We start from the raw sequence: 14,378 nt of genomic DNA on the forward strand, positions 1-14,378 counted from the left end.
CCATGAGTCCCACATCTCAGTAAATGACACCATCCTATAGCTGGTTGCCTGAGCCAGGAACCAGGGCATCACACTGGATCAAGCTTTCTCTCTCTCCCTCTCTTCTGCCCTCTCTCCACATTCTTCTATCAGCACAAGTTGAAAATGGAGTCTTCCACTTCCTTAGCATCTATCTTACTCCTCCAACTCTATTCCTGCTAACACTGCCTTGTTGCAGGCCCTTGTAATCTCTCCCCAGCACACCCCACATGCCTCCTCATGGGCCTCCTGTTTCTTTCCCACCACATCACTTACCTCTTCCTGGTCCCAGCCTCATAAATTTCCTTAAAATTTACCATCTCTCTGAAACTCTTGCTGCCTATTTCCCAGGATGCCTCCCCTCTCCCAATCCTCCTCTACTCCCTTTGCCTACTCAAATTTCAAGATTCAGCTCAAGTTACTGAGAAGCCTTTTCTGTTTCCCCAAGGTAAACCCACTGCTCCTTGCTTTGGCGCCACAACCCCCTGTACAGAATTCTTTCCTTTTAGTAACACTAGAGGCCTGATGCACGAAATTTGTGCAAGAGTAGGCCTTCCTTCCCCCAGCTGCCGGCACTGACTTCCCTCTGGCACCCGGGACCTGGGCTTTGTCTGGAAGATCATCCGGAAGGACGTCCAGTCTAATTAGCATATTACACTTTTATTATTATAGATACCGTTGCATTTATTTTTTACATATTTATCTCCATCCTAGACTAGAAACACCTTAAGGGCAAAATCTCTGTTTATATCACTTGTTACCTCGTACCTGGAGTATAATAGGTGCTCAAGAAACACTTTAAAAAAATTGATTTCAGAGAGGAAGGGAATTCATTCACTTTTTGAATGAATTCAGTCCTTTTAAAAAATAACTTTTATTTTTCAATTACAGTTGACATGTAATATCATATTAATTTCAGGTGTACAACATATTGATTAGTTATTAATATAACTTATAAGGTATTCACCCTGCTAAGCCTAGTACCCATCTGACACCATATATAGGTATCACCCATATTATTGACTATATTAGCCATACTGTACCTTACATCCCTGTGACTGTTTCTAACTGGCAGTTTGCACATCTTAATCCTTTCCCCATTATCACGCATCCTCCCATCTGGCAACCATCAAAATGTTCTCTGTATCTATGAGTTTGTTTCTGTCTTATTTATTTATTTAATATCTTTTAACTGTTGATAGTATTACAGATATCTCCCATCCCCGTCTCCCCCAAGCCTCTATCCATCCCCCCCACCCCCCGCCCGCTCCAGATCTTCTCTACCCCATTGCCCGTATCCTATGCACTTAAGTGTAAAAGTTCTTTGGTTTCTCTCTCCTCATCCTCCCACCCCCACATACACGCTGAGGGCTGCCGTCGCCATATTGCAGGGTGGGCCGCGCGCAGGGGCCAGACGCGGAGAGCTTGGCAGGGGAGGGGGCGCGCGCTCCCGGGGGAAGCACGCGTGCGCACCGGCCGCGGCGGCGGAGGGGTGGGGCCCGCTTCGGAGTGCGCGTGCTCGTGGGAGCCCGGCGAGTACCTGGAGGAGGCGGGGGGGCGAGGAAGGAAGGAGTCGGGTTGACGAGCGCTCGTGCGGGAGGGCCACTGTGCGGGGAGAGGGGCTCCCGAGCACTCGCTCGGCGACGAGACTGTGGGAACTCTCGCGAGATCTTCTGGTGCTTTATGTGGACGCAGAGGACCCGCGTCCTCTCCCGGTGCAGTTCCATCCTGCAGCACAGAAGCCGTTTCTCTCCGCCCGCCTTCTCTCTCACCTGAGTGCGTGCTCCCGCCCCCTGGAAGGTTGTACGGACATGGACGTGAGCCCTCTGAGGCCCTAGAACTGCCTTTTCGGTAACTACTGGGGGGCTGGAGGGAGGCCGAGCAGGGCCTAGTAGTGGCTTTGAGGTGGGGGGCGGGGGGCGGGGCGGGGCGGGAATGCGGCAGAGGCCGGGCTGTGGAAGGAAGCGAGGTTGGCTGGAGGCCTGAGTGGGTGGGAGGCGAGATGGCAGGCTTGCAGCCTAAGGGATGGAGCACCAGGAGGGGTGAGCACTAAGGGATGGAGCACCAGGAGGGGTGGCCTGAAGCTTCGGGGCGAGCGGTTGGAGACCCAGAGTCTGGGGTTCCTGGGAACCGCCTGGCTGAGGGTTCAGCGTTGCCCGGGGTAAACCATCGAGCTCCAGGCATTACCTTTCCCAAGGCCTGTGTGAGTGCGGAGGCTTTTGATTCGCAGCCAGTGTCTTGGGTGCGGGGCCCCAGTGGTGCAGGAGGCTGTGCGGCTCGTGGTGTGAGGCGTAGGCCTTCTTCCAGGAGGAGAGGGTGCACAGAGCCTGGCCTTGCTCTCCAGGCCTCAGGCATTCCAGAGACCCGAGCCCCGAGCCCCAGTGCCTCGGCGGCGTTCAGGGGAGGCGCAGGCGCTGGGAGCCTGTGGTTTGCAGGTGGTTGCGGGGAGGAAGGGGTGTGGGCGCTATCCCCGGGGCTCACTGGTGTCTTGTCACCTCGGAGCCCGGGATCCTGGGGCTTCATTGGGGCTGTTCGGTGGGAAATGTCGGGTGAAGCGGTTGGTAGCACCGGGATGGTGGAGGTCTTTGTTCAGGCAGGTCCTCACCAGGCTTCACCGCGAGGTGGGAATTGTCCGCTAGGCAGGGGGCGATAGTGATGCTCAGAACTGAAGTGACTTAAGGAAGGTTACACTTGCAGGTAAATAGGTAAGATCTAAACCACGAGTCCTGACTCCAGAGCTGGCGCATATAAATGACTTTTTTATGTGCAGAATCGAGCAAAGAGCTTTTTTTTTTTTTTTTTTTTGTAAACAATGATTAATGTGCTCAGGTTCAATTTGGGTCAGTAAGACTCGGTGCTGTTACTATACTATCCATCAAGGTTTTGAGATTCCTCCTCTTCCCAGGACACAGTGCATATCATACTAAGGGAAGAGCATACTTGGTTTTCAGTGAACTTGTTGAAACCCTTTCTTCGTGTCAGTCAGGCTTCAAGTAACTGCAAATTCTGCCCCAGGTTTATTTTGTTTCGTATGCCATGCTGAGTTTTGTTAATTGAGCAATAATATTTAAACATCTATGTGCTAGTAACTACGGCATTAGAGTGCTGCAATTAAATGGAATCATTTACATTAATTAAAATTTTACTCTGATGGTACTTAAAACAATTTGCTTATCAGTGGAATAGCTAATATGCACTGTACAAATAGTGCTTTTATTTCTAGCCATTTTGAATAGCTGGGTTTCTGATCAATTTATATCAAGATATTTTTTTGTTGACCCTTTTCATTGGAAATAGTCCCTAGGATATGTCAACATATTGTTGAAGTAACAGAAATGGTGTACATTAAATTATGTCAGAAATTATGTTTAAGGCAGGAATAGACATATCCTAGGGATAGTTAATGCCTGTATGGATGTTATTTGATTGTAGGCATTTGTGTTCAAGAAATCTAGGAAGAGAGGCCTTCTGGTAGGATAGTGAAAAATCACAAGTTAATTGTTCCCTATTTTTTTCTCCATGTTAGAGTTGCTTTTTTTCTTCACTTACAGGTTGTGAACTAAAGGCCGACAAAGATTATCACTTTAAGGTGGATAATGATGAAAATGAGCACCAATTATCTTTACAAACGGTATTTAAACTTTTCAAAATAAACTATGAAACCTTTCTCGATTTCAGCCTTCGTTCCTATTCATGTGGCTTAATATTTAATTTTTATGTTAGTATTTTTATAACTGAGTATTGTATATACTGATTTTTTGTATACCTGTGATACAAAACTTGGCATTTTTATCACTCCTTTGGTAATCATATATTTTACACTACTGTTCAACTTTTCATATTTATATACTTAATTTGCCTTATAAAGTCCTTTAGGGTAGTGGTAAATCTTTGTCCCCTGCAGAGACTAGCCCATAGCTTGCTGCTTAACTTGTAGGTGGTCAATAAATGTTAGGTAATCATACTGTGGATAGGTGATGACATGTACAACTATAGGGTGTTTCCCTAAAATGTATGCACACACTTTGGATAATTATAAAGGTGGTGTTTATTAAAATGCATTTCATTTTCAAAATTGAGCTATCGGCTGTTAAAGTGTGTATGCAATTTTTGGGGGCACCCTATACGTCATCTTATGCATTTGTTCAAATTGATTGAATATGAGAAATTGATTGTCAAAGTCCCATAAAAGTTGAAGACAACATTGTGCACAAATTAGTTTTCCATCAGTGGTAATAGTGAAAAGTTTATAAGTAACTTTTTTTTTTTAATATAAGAACTTTTGGGGGGATTGTATAATACAGAAACTTAAGTTGAAGTACTGTTTTTCTGTTCACAGGTCAGGTTAGGGGCCGGTGCAAAGGATGCAAAGTGGACAGCACTTAGTAGGTATGTTATTTTTATTATCTTTTATGCAGCTACTTTGTCCCAGCTGGACTACTGTCTTTATAGTAGGTTCAAATGGGAATCTAGTAGTTACATATATTACTAATTTATAACTGGAAACACCTGTTATTTTGCATATAAAACCTAGTAATGAGTGTTAGGCCCCACAGTTCCTTTTTGTAAAAAATTTTGTTTGCTTTTTGCCTTTTTTAAGCAGTAGAATCTGTTTTTAAATACTCATTACTATGTATTAATGCCCCTTTTTTCTGAGTTCTTGCTTCTGGGTTGAGTTGTAGTAGTAGGTAATAAAGAAATTTATTTTAGCTGTGGAGGAAGATGCAGTCAGAAGATGACGAGGAGGAGGATGTGAAACTCATGTCTGGAAAGCATTCTGCCCCTGGAGGTGGTAGCAAGGTTCCGCAGGTATAGATGTAATTTACTACAGGTATCTTATTCTGGTTTTTAGTTTGGACACTTGCTCATGAGGTTTTTTTGTTGTTTTTCTCTTTAAAGAAAAAAGTAAAACTTGCTGCTGATGAAGATGATGAGGACGATGATGAGGAGGATGATAATGAAGAGTAAGTATGGATTCAGAAGCTTGATGAGGTTGTATGGGGGGTTTTAAGAAAATTTTTTTCTAAAATCGTCCTGTGGAATTGAGTAATAGCTTTAAATAAAGGGTAAATGGTCAGTGGTTGTCATTTTGGGTTAAATGAGCCAAAGTTAAAGGATACTGTTGGAACTATGAACCTTTAAAGTGCTTCAGTGCATTGAGAATTTTCAGAACTATTTCCCCGACGTGTTTGACTAGGTACCGCAAGCATGTCAAACTCGCGGCCCACAACGAATATTTTTGCGGCCCAGCCAATACAACGGTATGTAAGAAACGTTTTAATAAAAAGTTTGTAACTTAATTTTTACAATATCTTGTTATAATTATTAATAACGAACTAAAATGTTCGCTAATGACTGATTACTAGAATCGTGTTGCATTCATTTCCCTTATGCACCTTATGCACAGGCGCACCATTTCTCTCCATAATACTAGCAGCGAATATTTTAGCAGCCGATTGCCACGTCATTAGTCTTGTACTGACTTGTTTGGTGTGCGCAACAGGAAATATTTTGCTTTCGGAGAACAAGAAAAATAGGTTTATTTGCATTACACTTATTAATTTGTGCAGTTTATTCGGTGTCTGGTAAATTAACGTTCAAGAGAAAATATTAATTTTTATTAAAATGTTCTATTATTTTATGTTAATAATTACTCATTTATTTCAGCCCTTTGTATTCAGCATGTCTCTATCAAGTGGTAGTAAAAATAAACGAAAAATTGCTGATGAACATCGAAATTTCCAAGAAAAGTGGGAATTAGAGTATTTTTGCTGTGAAGTAAAAAATAAAATAATCTGCTTGATATGTAATAATGCTATTAGCGTACCAAAGTTATACAACATTAATCGTCACTATGAACAACATAAGTCAAAGTATGATAATTACGAGGGATTAATGAGACAAGAAAAGTTGAAAGAGCTCAAATTGGGGCTGAATAAACAACAGTTCATGGTTACTAAAGTATCTCAAGAAAGTGAAGCGGCGGTTCATGCAAGCTACGTCTTGTCAGAGTTGATAGCTAAACACTCGAAACCTTTTACTGAAGGTGGTTTCATCAAGGAATGTCTCATTAAAGCTGCAGAAATTATTTGTCCTGGAAATGTGAAGTCTTTTCAGAGAATCTCTTTGTCTCGAAATACAGTTGCGGAAAGAGTTACTGATTTGGCTGACAATTTAAGTATTCAGATCAAAGCAAAATCACCTAGTTTCGAAGCTTTCTCCATTGCCTGTGATGAGAGTACGGACATTGGAGGCGTAGCTCAGTTAGCTGTGTTTCTTCGTGCTTGCGACACGGATTTCAATATTTTTGAGGAATTGTTGGAACTAGTACCGATGCATAACACTAGTACAGGACAAGATATATTTAATTGTGTTTTTAAACTTCTGCAAAAATACAATCTACCTCTCTCAAAATTAACTTCTGTAGCTACAGATGGAGCTCCTTTGATGACCGGAAACAATGGTTTCGTGGAATTACTGCAAAAAAAACAAAGTGAAATTTATGACGGATCCATGATTCATCATATACATTGCATTATACATCAAGAAGTATTATGCGCAAAGGTAATAAACATGGAAAATGTGTTGACATCTATCAAAAAAATTATCAATTTCATAAGATCTCGAAGTTTAAATCAGCGACAGTTCTCTGCTTTCTTAAGTGAATTAGACAGCGAATATTCTAGTTTGTCCTATACTGAGGTACGTTGGCTATCCTGCTCCAAGGTTCTTAAACAATTCTGGGACTTGAAAGAAGAAATATGTCAGTTCTTAATGTCTAAAAATCAAGACACAAGCCTATTTTTTGACACAATATGGTTGCAGGATTTATCCTTCATGGTTGATATAACAAAACATTTATATGATTTAAACTTAAAATTGCAAGGAAGAGATCAGATTATTACAAACATGTGTGACCAAGTCAAAGCATTTAAATGTAAGCTAGTTCTTTGGGAAAAGCAGTTGAAAAATGAAGATTTAACACACTTTCCAACATGCAACATGAACAAATCAAGTTTAGGTGAAACTGCATCGTATCAAAAATATGCAGAAAAAATTTTAAGCCTTAGAACTGAATTTGAAACAAGGTTTGCAGATTTTAAATTTTTGGAGGACAAGTTTTCTTTGTTTTCTTCGATCTTTTCAATAAATATAGACTTAGTACCTAATCAAATGCAGATGGAGGTAATTGAGATCCAGTGCAATTCAGATTTGAAGGCAAAATTCAGTGAAGTTGGCGTGCCTGAATTTTACAAATATTTACCTGCCAGGTTTGAAAATACTCGAAAATTCGCATATGAAATTATTTCTATGTTTGGAAGTACTTATCTCTGTGAGCAGTTATTTACAATTATGAAAGGAAATAAGTCTCCTGTCAGATCCAGAATTAGTGACGTTCACCTTGGGTCAGTTTTGAAAATAATCACTGCGAACAAGATTTCCCCCGAAGTAGGAAAGATAGTAGCAGAGAAGAGATGCCAAGTGTCAGGAAGAAAACATTAATTTTATCATTGCTTTTTTTTTTTATACTTTACTATTTGAAATAAATCTACATTTCTATGAAAATTGGAGCTTTTGTTTTTCTTGTTTTTTGTTTTTTCTTGCAGCCCACATAAACTTAAACCTTATTTATTTGGCCCGTGTTAGCCTTTGAATTTGACATGCTTGGTCTACATAGCATGTACTCACATATCTTGCTACCACTACAAACTCCATGTACCTAAAACTGAACATAACATCTTTGACTTCATAATGGGCTTCTGCTAAATGTATTGTTTCTGACAATTGTTCTGGTTCATAAGCTTGTACCATTTTGCTCCTGCTGCTAGTGTCATCAAGATTTCAGAGATGTTTTTTAGGCTAGCAAAGGCTATTTTTGCTGCCTTATGGTTAGCAATAGATTCTAGGCTCACTACTGTATAAAATTACAATATTTCTGGATCACTACAACTGTACTACTGGGTGGTCTAGTTGTTGCAGCAGCTCAGACCTCTGAGCTTTCTCTCCAACTTGCACCCAGGCATGCTGCAACTATTTCCTCTCATCACAAAGTCTTTGCATTTTCCTTTCCATTGATCTACCATGTCATGCACCTCTCATTAAGCAGGTTAAATTACCGCTTGGGCTGGTCTTTTACCCCTTTGACATTCTACTTAAAGAATTCTAAGTTGGCCGAAACCGGTTTGGCTCAGTGGGTAGAGCATCAGCCTGCGGACTGAAAGGTCCCAGGTTCGATTCCGGTCAAGGGCATTTACCTGGGTTGCGGGCACATCCCCAGTAGGAGATGTGCAGGAGGCAGCTGATCGATGTTTCTAACTCTCTATCTCTCTCCCTTCCTCTCTGTAAAAAATCAGTAAAATATATTAAAAAAAAAAGAATTCTAAGTTGTGGTGGAACATTCTCCATCAAAAATATAGTGTTTATTGCTTTATCTTTTGATTTCTAACTCTATATCCAGATTCTGTTCTCTGGTTATGTTTCATTTCTACCATTTGTCTTGCAAGTTAAATGCTCGCTCTTTGAAAGCAGAGCAATACTTTTATCAAATTATATTCCTGCTCTACAGCAGACTCTGCTGGAGAATATCAGAAGTGCCTTAGAATAAGTGCTGAATATATGCTAAGTAACTTGACTTAATAAAATAGATAGCACCTCTCTGTATTATTTCTTCAAACTGCATGAAGACCTATGATTATCTCAAAATAAAATAATTGAAACATTAGAAATACAGCCACAAGTTGCAAGGTCCTGACACAATAATTTCCCTTTGTTTACCAATTGCTATAAAGATTTTTTTATTACAATAACATGGACACTCATTTAATTAGAAGAAGCTTTGTTAACTTCTTCCCAAACAGGTGGCTTATGCTTTTTAAATCCTAGAGAATTGTTGCATTGCTTTCTTCCTCTGGGATGTCAGGGAGGTGGGACATGGAGGGTAGAGGATGTACCTTGAAGACAGGGTGCAGTCCTTAGAGGCACCTCATGGTGGCCACAGCAATGACCTGACCTTGCAGATGAGTGTTCAGCAAGTGATATTAGAGCTCATGAATATGGAAATCTGAACTTCGGACCCAGGTCTTTGCCAGGAGCCAGGCAAGTGGAGGATCTGAGGGCAGGAACAGTGGTGGGGTGGGGCAGCTGGGGCTGGGAGGTTGGATCTGAAACAAAGAGGAGCTATGCACACACTGGCTTCATCCTGTTAGAAATTATTATTCTTATTCTGGGGGAAACACTGGTGACTAAGATTATTGTCTCCCAGGGATTATAATATAGTAGGAATGAAGGCCCCTCCACTCATCCTCAAGTCTGTGGGGAAGTGTCAGTGCCCTGATGGTCAGGTTAAAAGCAGGAGGAATTAGAAGTGTCTAGTACAGTGATGGCGAACCTTTTGAGCTTGGCGTGTCAGCATTTTGAAAAACCCTAACTTAATGCTGGTGCCATGTCACATATAGAAATTTTTTGATATTTGCAACCATAGTAAAACAAAGATTTAAATTTTCATATTTATTTTATATATTTAAATGCCATTTAATAAAAATCAACCAAAAAATGAGTTCGCGTGTTACCTCTGACAAGCGTGTCATAGGTTCACCATCACTGGTCTAGTATGACAGAAACTTGATGAGGGTGTGAGTTAGGATGGTAGAATAGGAAGGAAAAGCTGGACATGTGAGATAAATGACAGTTTTTACCAACTGATTGATGAGAACAGCAGGAGTGAAAACACATTAAAACCAAGGGAGAAAATATGTCTAAGAAAAAGGAATATTCCACAGAATCATAGGTCAAAAAGAGATTAAGTAGCCTTATGGTGAGAACCAACAGAGAGCATTCTGACTCAAAGGGCAATTTCAGGTGAGTAGTGAGTAGGCTGTAAGGTATAAAGGAGGTATTGGATACAAGGACAGGTGTCACTGAATGAGGCAGGGGTGGGTGACAAGAGCCAGCTGTCTTTGTCCCTTGGCAGAGGTTGGGGATCAACACAGAGCAGTGTTGGGAATGGGATACCCAGGACACCTCACCTGCATGACCATGGGTAGCAGCTTCCCACTGGGTTCCATCTTCAGCCTGACAAGGGAGGCAGCCAGGTATTGCTTCTCTTCTTGGATCACACTGGCTTGAATTCCATCCAGTAGAATGGAATCAGCCTGAAAAATTAAACCTTTCTAAGGAAAGTGTAATGTACCCATGGTTAGAGTTGAAAGCATTCTTCCCAATGGCCAAGGCAAAGGGGAAGAATGTAGACAGTCACTCTCTTTTCTTGCCATTATCCTATATCAGTACCTGAGTTCAGGTGGCTGAACTGAAGGAAGCACCAGAACATCAAGTTCAAGTTCTCTTATTTTACAGGGAGGACTAAGACCCCATGAAAGGAGTCTTCCCTAGAGACATGCAGCTTGTCTGTGTCAGAGGTAGTTTTAGGACTAAGTATGCCAGTTGATTCTGTAGCGCAGGTATGCCAAGCTCTCCCCTTGTCAGGCTGCCCAAGCTCCTTTCTCCACCATCTCCTAATGGTCAGCTTTATTGGCAGAATCGAGCTTCGATGCTTTTCCCTACATCATCACCTCTAATTTTTTCCAGCAGAGGACTCTACACCCAGGGACAGTGGGTTACCACAGCCTCCCTTTCCAGACTCACATTTAGTCCCTCCCCTTCACCACCTCTACTCCTCTCACAGAGAAGGAGAAGACAATCAAGGGCTGGAGGCTGTACCTGGAGTTCTCTCTCCAATTTGGCTGAAGCTCCTCCATCCCCGAGGGCAGCATCAGCCGGGAGGGCAGAGAGGTGGAGTGTCTAACAGCATGGGGTTGGTGCCATTGAGGAACTGGTAGCCAAAAGCTGGTCATTTTGCCAGCACTGGTGAATCTTCTCTGTGGGATTAGAGTGGAGGTTAGGAGGAGGATATTCCTCCTCTCCTTCATACTCTACTACAGGGATTAAGTCACATGACTCCTCTGTACCCAGCCCATATATTTTCATTCATGAGTGCTTTGTGAGATCCCCAGTTTAAAAATTTTTTTGGTTCTTTATTTTTTAAATTCTTTATTGATTAAGGTATTACAAATGTGTCCTTATCCCCCCCTGTTGTCCCCCCGACCCCCACTCATGCCCTCACCCCCCTGGTGTTTGTGTCCATTGGTTAGGCTTATATGCATGCATACAAGTCCTTTGGTTGATCTCTCCCTCTTACCCCCGCCCTCCCCTACCTTTCCTTTGAAGTTTGATGGTCTGATCGATGCTTCTCTATCTCTGGATCTATTTTTGTTAATCTGTTTATGATATTCATTATATTCCACAAATGAGTGACATCATGTGATATTTATCTTTCTCTGACTGGCTTATTTCACTTAACATAATGCTCTCCAGTTCCATCATGCTGATGCAAATGGTAAGAATTCCATCTTTTCCCCCTCAGCGTAATGTTCCATTGTGTAGATATACTACAGTTTTTTAATCCACTCATTTGCTGATGGGCACTTATGTTAGCTATGGTAAATTTTGCTGCTATGAACATAGGGGTGCATATATCCTTTCTGATTGGTGTTTCTAGTTTCTTGGGATATATTCCTAGAGGTGGGATCACTGGGTCAAATGGGAGTTCCATTTTTAGTTTTTTGAGGAAACTCCATACTGTTCTCCACAGTGGCTGCACCAGTCTGCATTTCCACCAGCAGTGCACGAGGGTTCCTTTTTCTCCGCATCCTTGTTAGCACTTGTCATTTGTTGATTTGTTGATGATACCATTCTGACAGGTGTGAGATGGTACCTCATTGTTGTTTTGATTTGCATCTCGGATGATTAGTGACATTGAGCATGTTTTTATATGTCTCTTGGCCTTATGTTCTCTTTCGAAAAGTATCTATGTCAGTTGCCTATTTTTTGATTGGGTTGTTTATCTCTCTTTTATTAAGTTGTATGAGTACTCTGTAAATGTTAGAGATTAAACCCTTACCGGTGATAATGTTGGCAAATATGTTCTCCCATGCTGTGGGTTTTCTTGTTGTTTCTTAAATTCTATTTTGGCAAGAAGTTTTGGAGACTATACAATGTGACACATACCTCATTAGTAGGGTCATCAAGGTGTTATTGGGACCTGGGCAAATAACTGACCAGCCAGGGTAGTCTTTTGTCCCCAGAAGATCTGATCAAAATCTCCCAGGTGTTTCCAGGGGCTTGGGAGGGTGTAAACATATTTGAGGGCCATCTCTATAAGCCTAGAGCAGATATCAAGGATGAGACCACCAATTTACCAAATCCCACCTGTTCCTGGATTCACAGCCCCACTCCACTCTGACCATTTCCTCACCCTGCAATCACTGACCATCCATAGTGAAGCCTCTTCTGCTCATGGAATCTCATATTTGGAGGTAGACCATCTATACTGCCTGCAGCAATTGTCTTGGGTAACCCTTCCTTCCAGGTGGCCCAGCTAGAATATGGGGACAAAGGTTAATGGAGGGGGTAGAAGTCATTGATGGAGAAAATTGTCAGGGAAGGGGGTACAACAGGGAGGCTTCTAATAGGATGGTCACCAGTAGATTTGTTGTGTTTCCTCCAGTTCCTTTTCTTGATGCTTCCTGCCAGGTGGGCTGGGGAGACATTAAAGCAATTCTCTTCAATGCTCTCTGCAATCTCATGCTATGCCCTGGCTTTGTCCAATATCCTGTTTCTTTTTATTTTTAAACTAGAGGCCTGGTGCAGGAAATTTGTGCACTCAGGGTCTTCCCTCAGCCCGGCCTGCACACTCTTGCAGTCTGGAAGCCATTGGTCGGATATCCTTAGCGCTGCCGCGGAGGCAGGAGAGGTTCAGCCTAGCTCGGCTTCTGGCTGAGTGGCACTCCCTGTTTGGGAGCACACTGACCACCAGGGGGCAGCTCCTGCATTGAGCATCTGCCCCCCTGGTGGTCAGTGCGCGTCATAGTGACTGGTCATTTTGCCATTTGGTCAATTTGCATATTAGCCTTTTATTATATAGGACTAGAGGCCTGGTGGACAAAATTTGTGCACAGGGAGGGGAGGGGTTCCCTCAGCCCAGCCTGTGTACTCTTGCAATCCAGGAACCCTTGGGGGATGTCCGACTGCTGGTTTAGGGCTTAAACTGGCAGTCAGACATCCCTTTTGCAATCTGGGACCACTGGCTCCTAACTGCTCGCCTGCATCCTTGCTCCTAAACGCTGGCGCCTAAACATTCTGCCTGCCTGCCTGAGTGCCCCTAACTGCTCACCTGCCTGCCTGCTTGCCTGCTTGCTCGATCAGTGCTTGTCAGAGCGACTGGTTGTTCTGCCATTTGGTTGATTTGCATATTACCCTTTTATTATATAGGATTGTTGACAGTATTATAGATGTTCTCCAATTATTCCCTCCTTTTTCTTCTCCCAGCCCCTGCCCCACATGAGGCCTTCACCACACCATTGGCTGTATCCATTGGTTATGCATGTATGTACATAAATTCTTTGGTTAAGCTCTTCCCATCTCATCCCTCACCTCTGAGTATGTCAGTCTGTTCCATGCCTCCATGCCTCTGGACCTTTTTTGTTCAGTTTATTGTGTTCATTAGATTCTATTTATAAGTGAGACCATGGGATACTTGTCTTTCTCTGACTGGCTTATTTCACTCAGCATAATATCCTCCTATTATTACCTTTTGCAACAGCAGGTTTATCCATGCTGTTGCAAAAGGTAAGAAAGCCTTCTTGTTTACAGCTGCACACTATTCCATTGTGTAAATGTACCACAGCTTTTTTATCCACTCATCTAATGATGGGCACTTGAGCTATTTCCAGATCTTAGGCATTGTAAATAATGCTGCAATGAACGTAGGGGTGCATATATTCTTTCTGATTGGTGTTAAGGACTTCTTAGGATATATTCCTGGAAGTGGGATCCCAATCTCCTGTTTCTTAACAGTATGGCATCATACTCTTTTGTCTATTCTCTGTCTCTGTTTCTCCTGCTTAATTCCCCAGTCATTTATTTTCATCCACTCCGTCTTCTTCATTTCACCAATCTCCAATCTCATATTTGTCCTGAGAGGAAAATCCGACTTTTTGACACCTTATTGTAACCCTTAACTCAAAATTTCCTATCACTGTTCTTTATTACAGTAACTATAAATTTCATTCTTAATCAGCTGAAATGTCCACACCATCTGCATCTATTCTATATGATCTTATATTCCTTTGTTAATTTCCCCTGTCCTGGTCCTTCCCTGTCCACACCTTAAGCTGTTCTCCAAAATGACATATTTCAAATGAGGTACACTTACATCCTCTGACCTCAGCCTACTTCCACTGTCACCTGTTCCCCTGGGATAAGATATTTTATGTGCGCCAAACCAAGTAATGGATCCATGTTGC

General features: G+C 42.2%; 1 protein-coding gene and 1 pseudogene across 3 annotated transcripts; one reads left to right on the top strand and one right to left on the bottom strand.

The window, feature by feature from the left end:
- Nucleotides 1-1,580: 1,580 nt before the first annotated feature.
- Nucleotides 1,581-7,609, top strand: LOC138994332 (nucleophosmin-like). 3 transcript variants are annotated; one of them, XR_011468420.1, is made up of 7 exons: nt 1,583-1,869; nt 3,570-3,649; nt 4,358-4,407; nt 4,729-4,827; nt 4,918-4,982; nt 5,216-5,279; nt 5,686-7,609. XR_011468420.1 is itself a non-coding variant. In XM_070394179.1 (7 exons), the coding sequence occupies exons 4-7, from the start codon at nt 4,741-4,743 to the stop codon at nt 6,464-6,466; spliced, it is 237 nt and encodes a 78-aa protein (XP_070250280.1). In that variant the 5' UTR covers nt 1,584-1,869; nt 3,570-3,649; nt 4,358-4,407; nt 4,729-4,740; the 3' UTR covers nt 6,467-7,608. The 3 variants fall into 3 exon arrangements, 1 of the variants encoding a protein (XP_070250280.1); XM_070394179.1 differs by having other exon boundaries at nt 1,584-1,869; nt 6,446-7,608; XR_011468421.1 differs by lacking the exon at nt 5,216-5,279 and having other exon boundaries at nt 1,581-1,869.
- A 1,288-nt stretch (nt 7,610-8,897) lies between these two features.
- Nucleotides 8,898-13,324, bottom strand: LOC138994658 (polyunsaturated fatty acid lipoxygenase ALOX12-like; annotated as a pseudogene).
- Between the last annotated feature and the right edge of the window lie 1,054 nt (nt 13,325-14,378).

The sequence above is a fragment of the Myotis yumanensis genome, unplaced genomic scaffold (genome assembly GCF_028538775.1).
Source record: "Myotis yumanensis isolate MYYU_CA2020_CCGP unplaced genomic scaffold, mMyoYum1.0.hap1 SCAF_16, whole genome shotgun sequence".
NCBI classification, from domain to species: Eukaryota; Metazoa; Chordata; class Mammalia; order Chiroptera; family Vespertilionidae; genus Myotis; species Myotis yumanensis.

Bases quoted from the DNA above. Each gene is read 5' to 3' on its own strand.
- LOC138994332 (XM_070394179.1), top strand. From the start codon at position 4,741: ATGCAGTCAGAAGATGACGAGGAGGAGGATGTGAAACTCATGTCTGGA. The intron at 4,828-4,917 runs GTATAGATGTAA...TTCTCTTTAAAG, and splicing joins GTGGTAGCAAGGTTCCGCAG to AAAAAAGTAAAACTTGCTGC. The intron at 5,280-6,445 runs GTATGTAAGAAA...TAACTTCTGTAG, and splicing joins GCGGCCCAGCCAATACAACG to CTACAGATGGAGCTCCTTTG.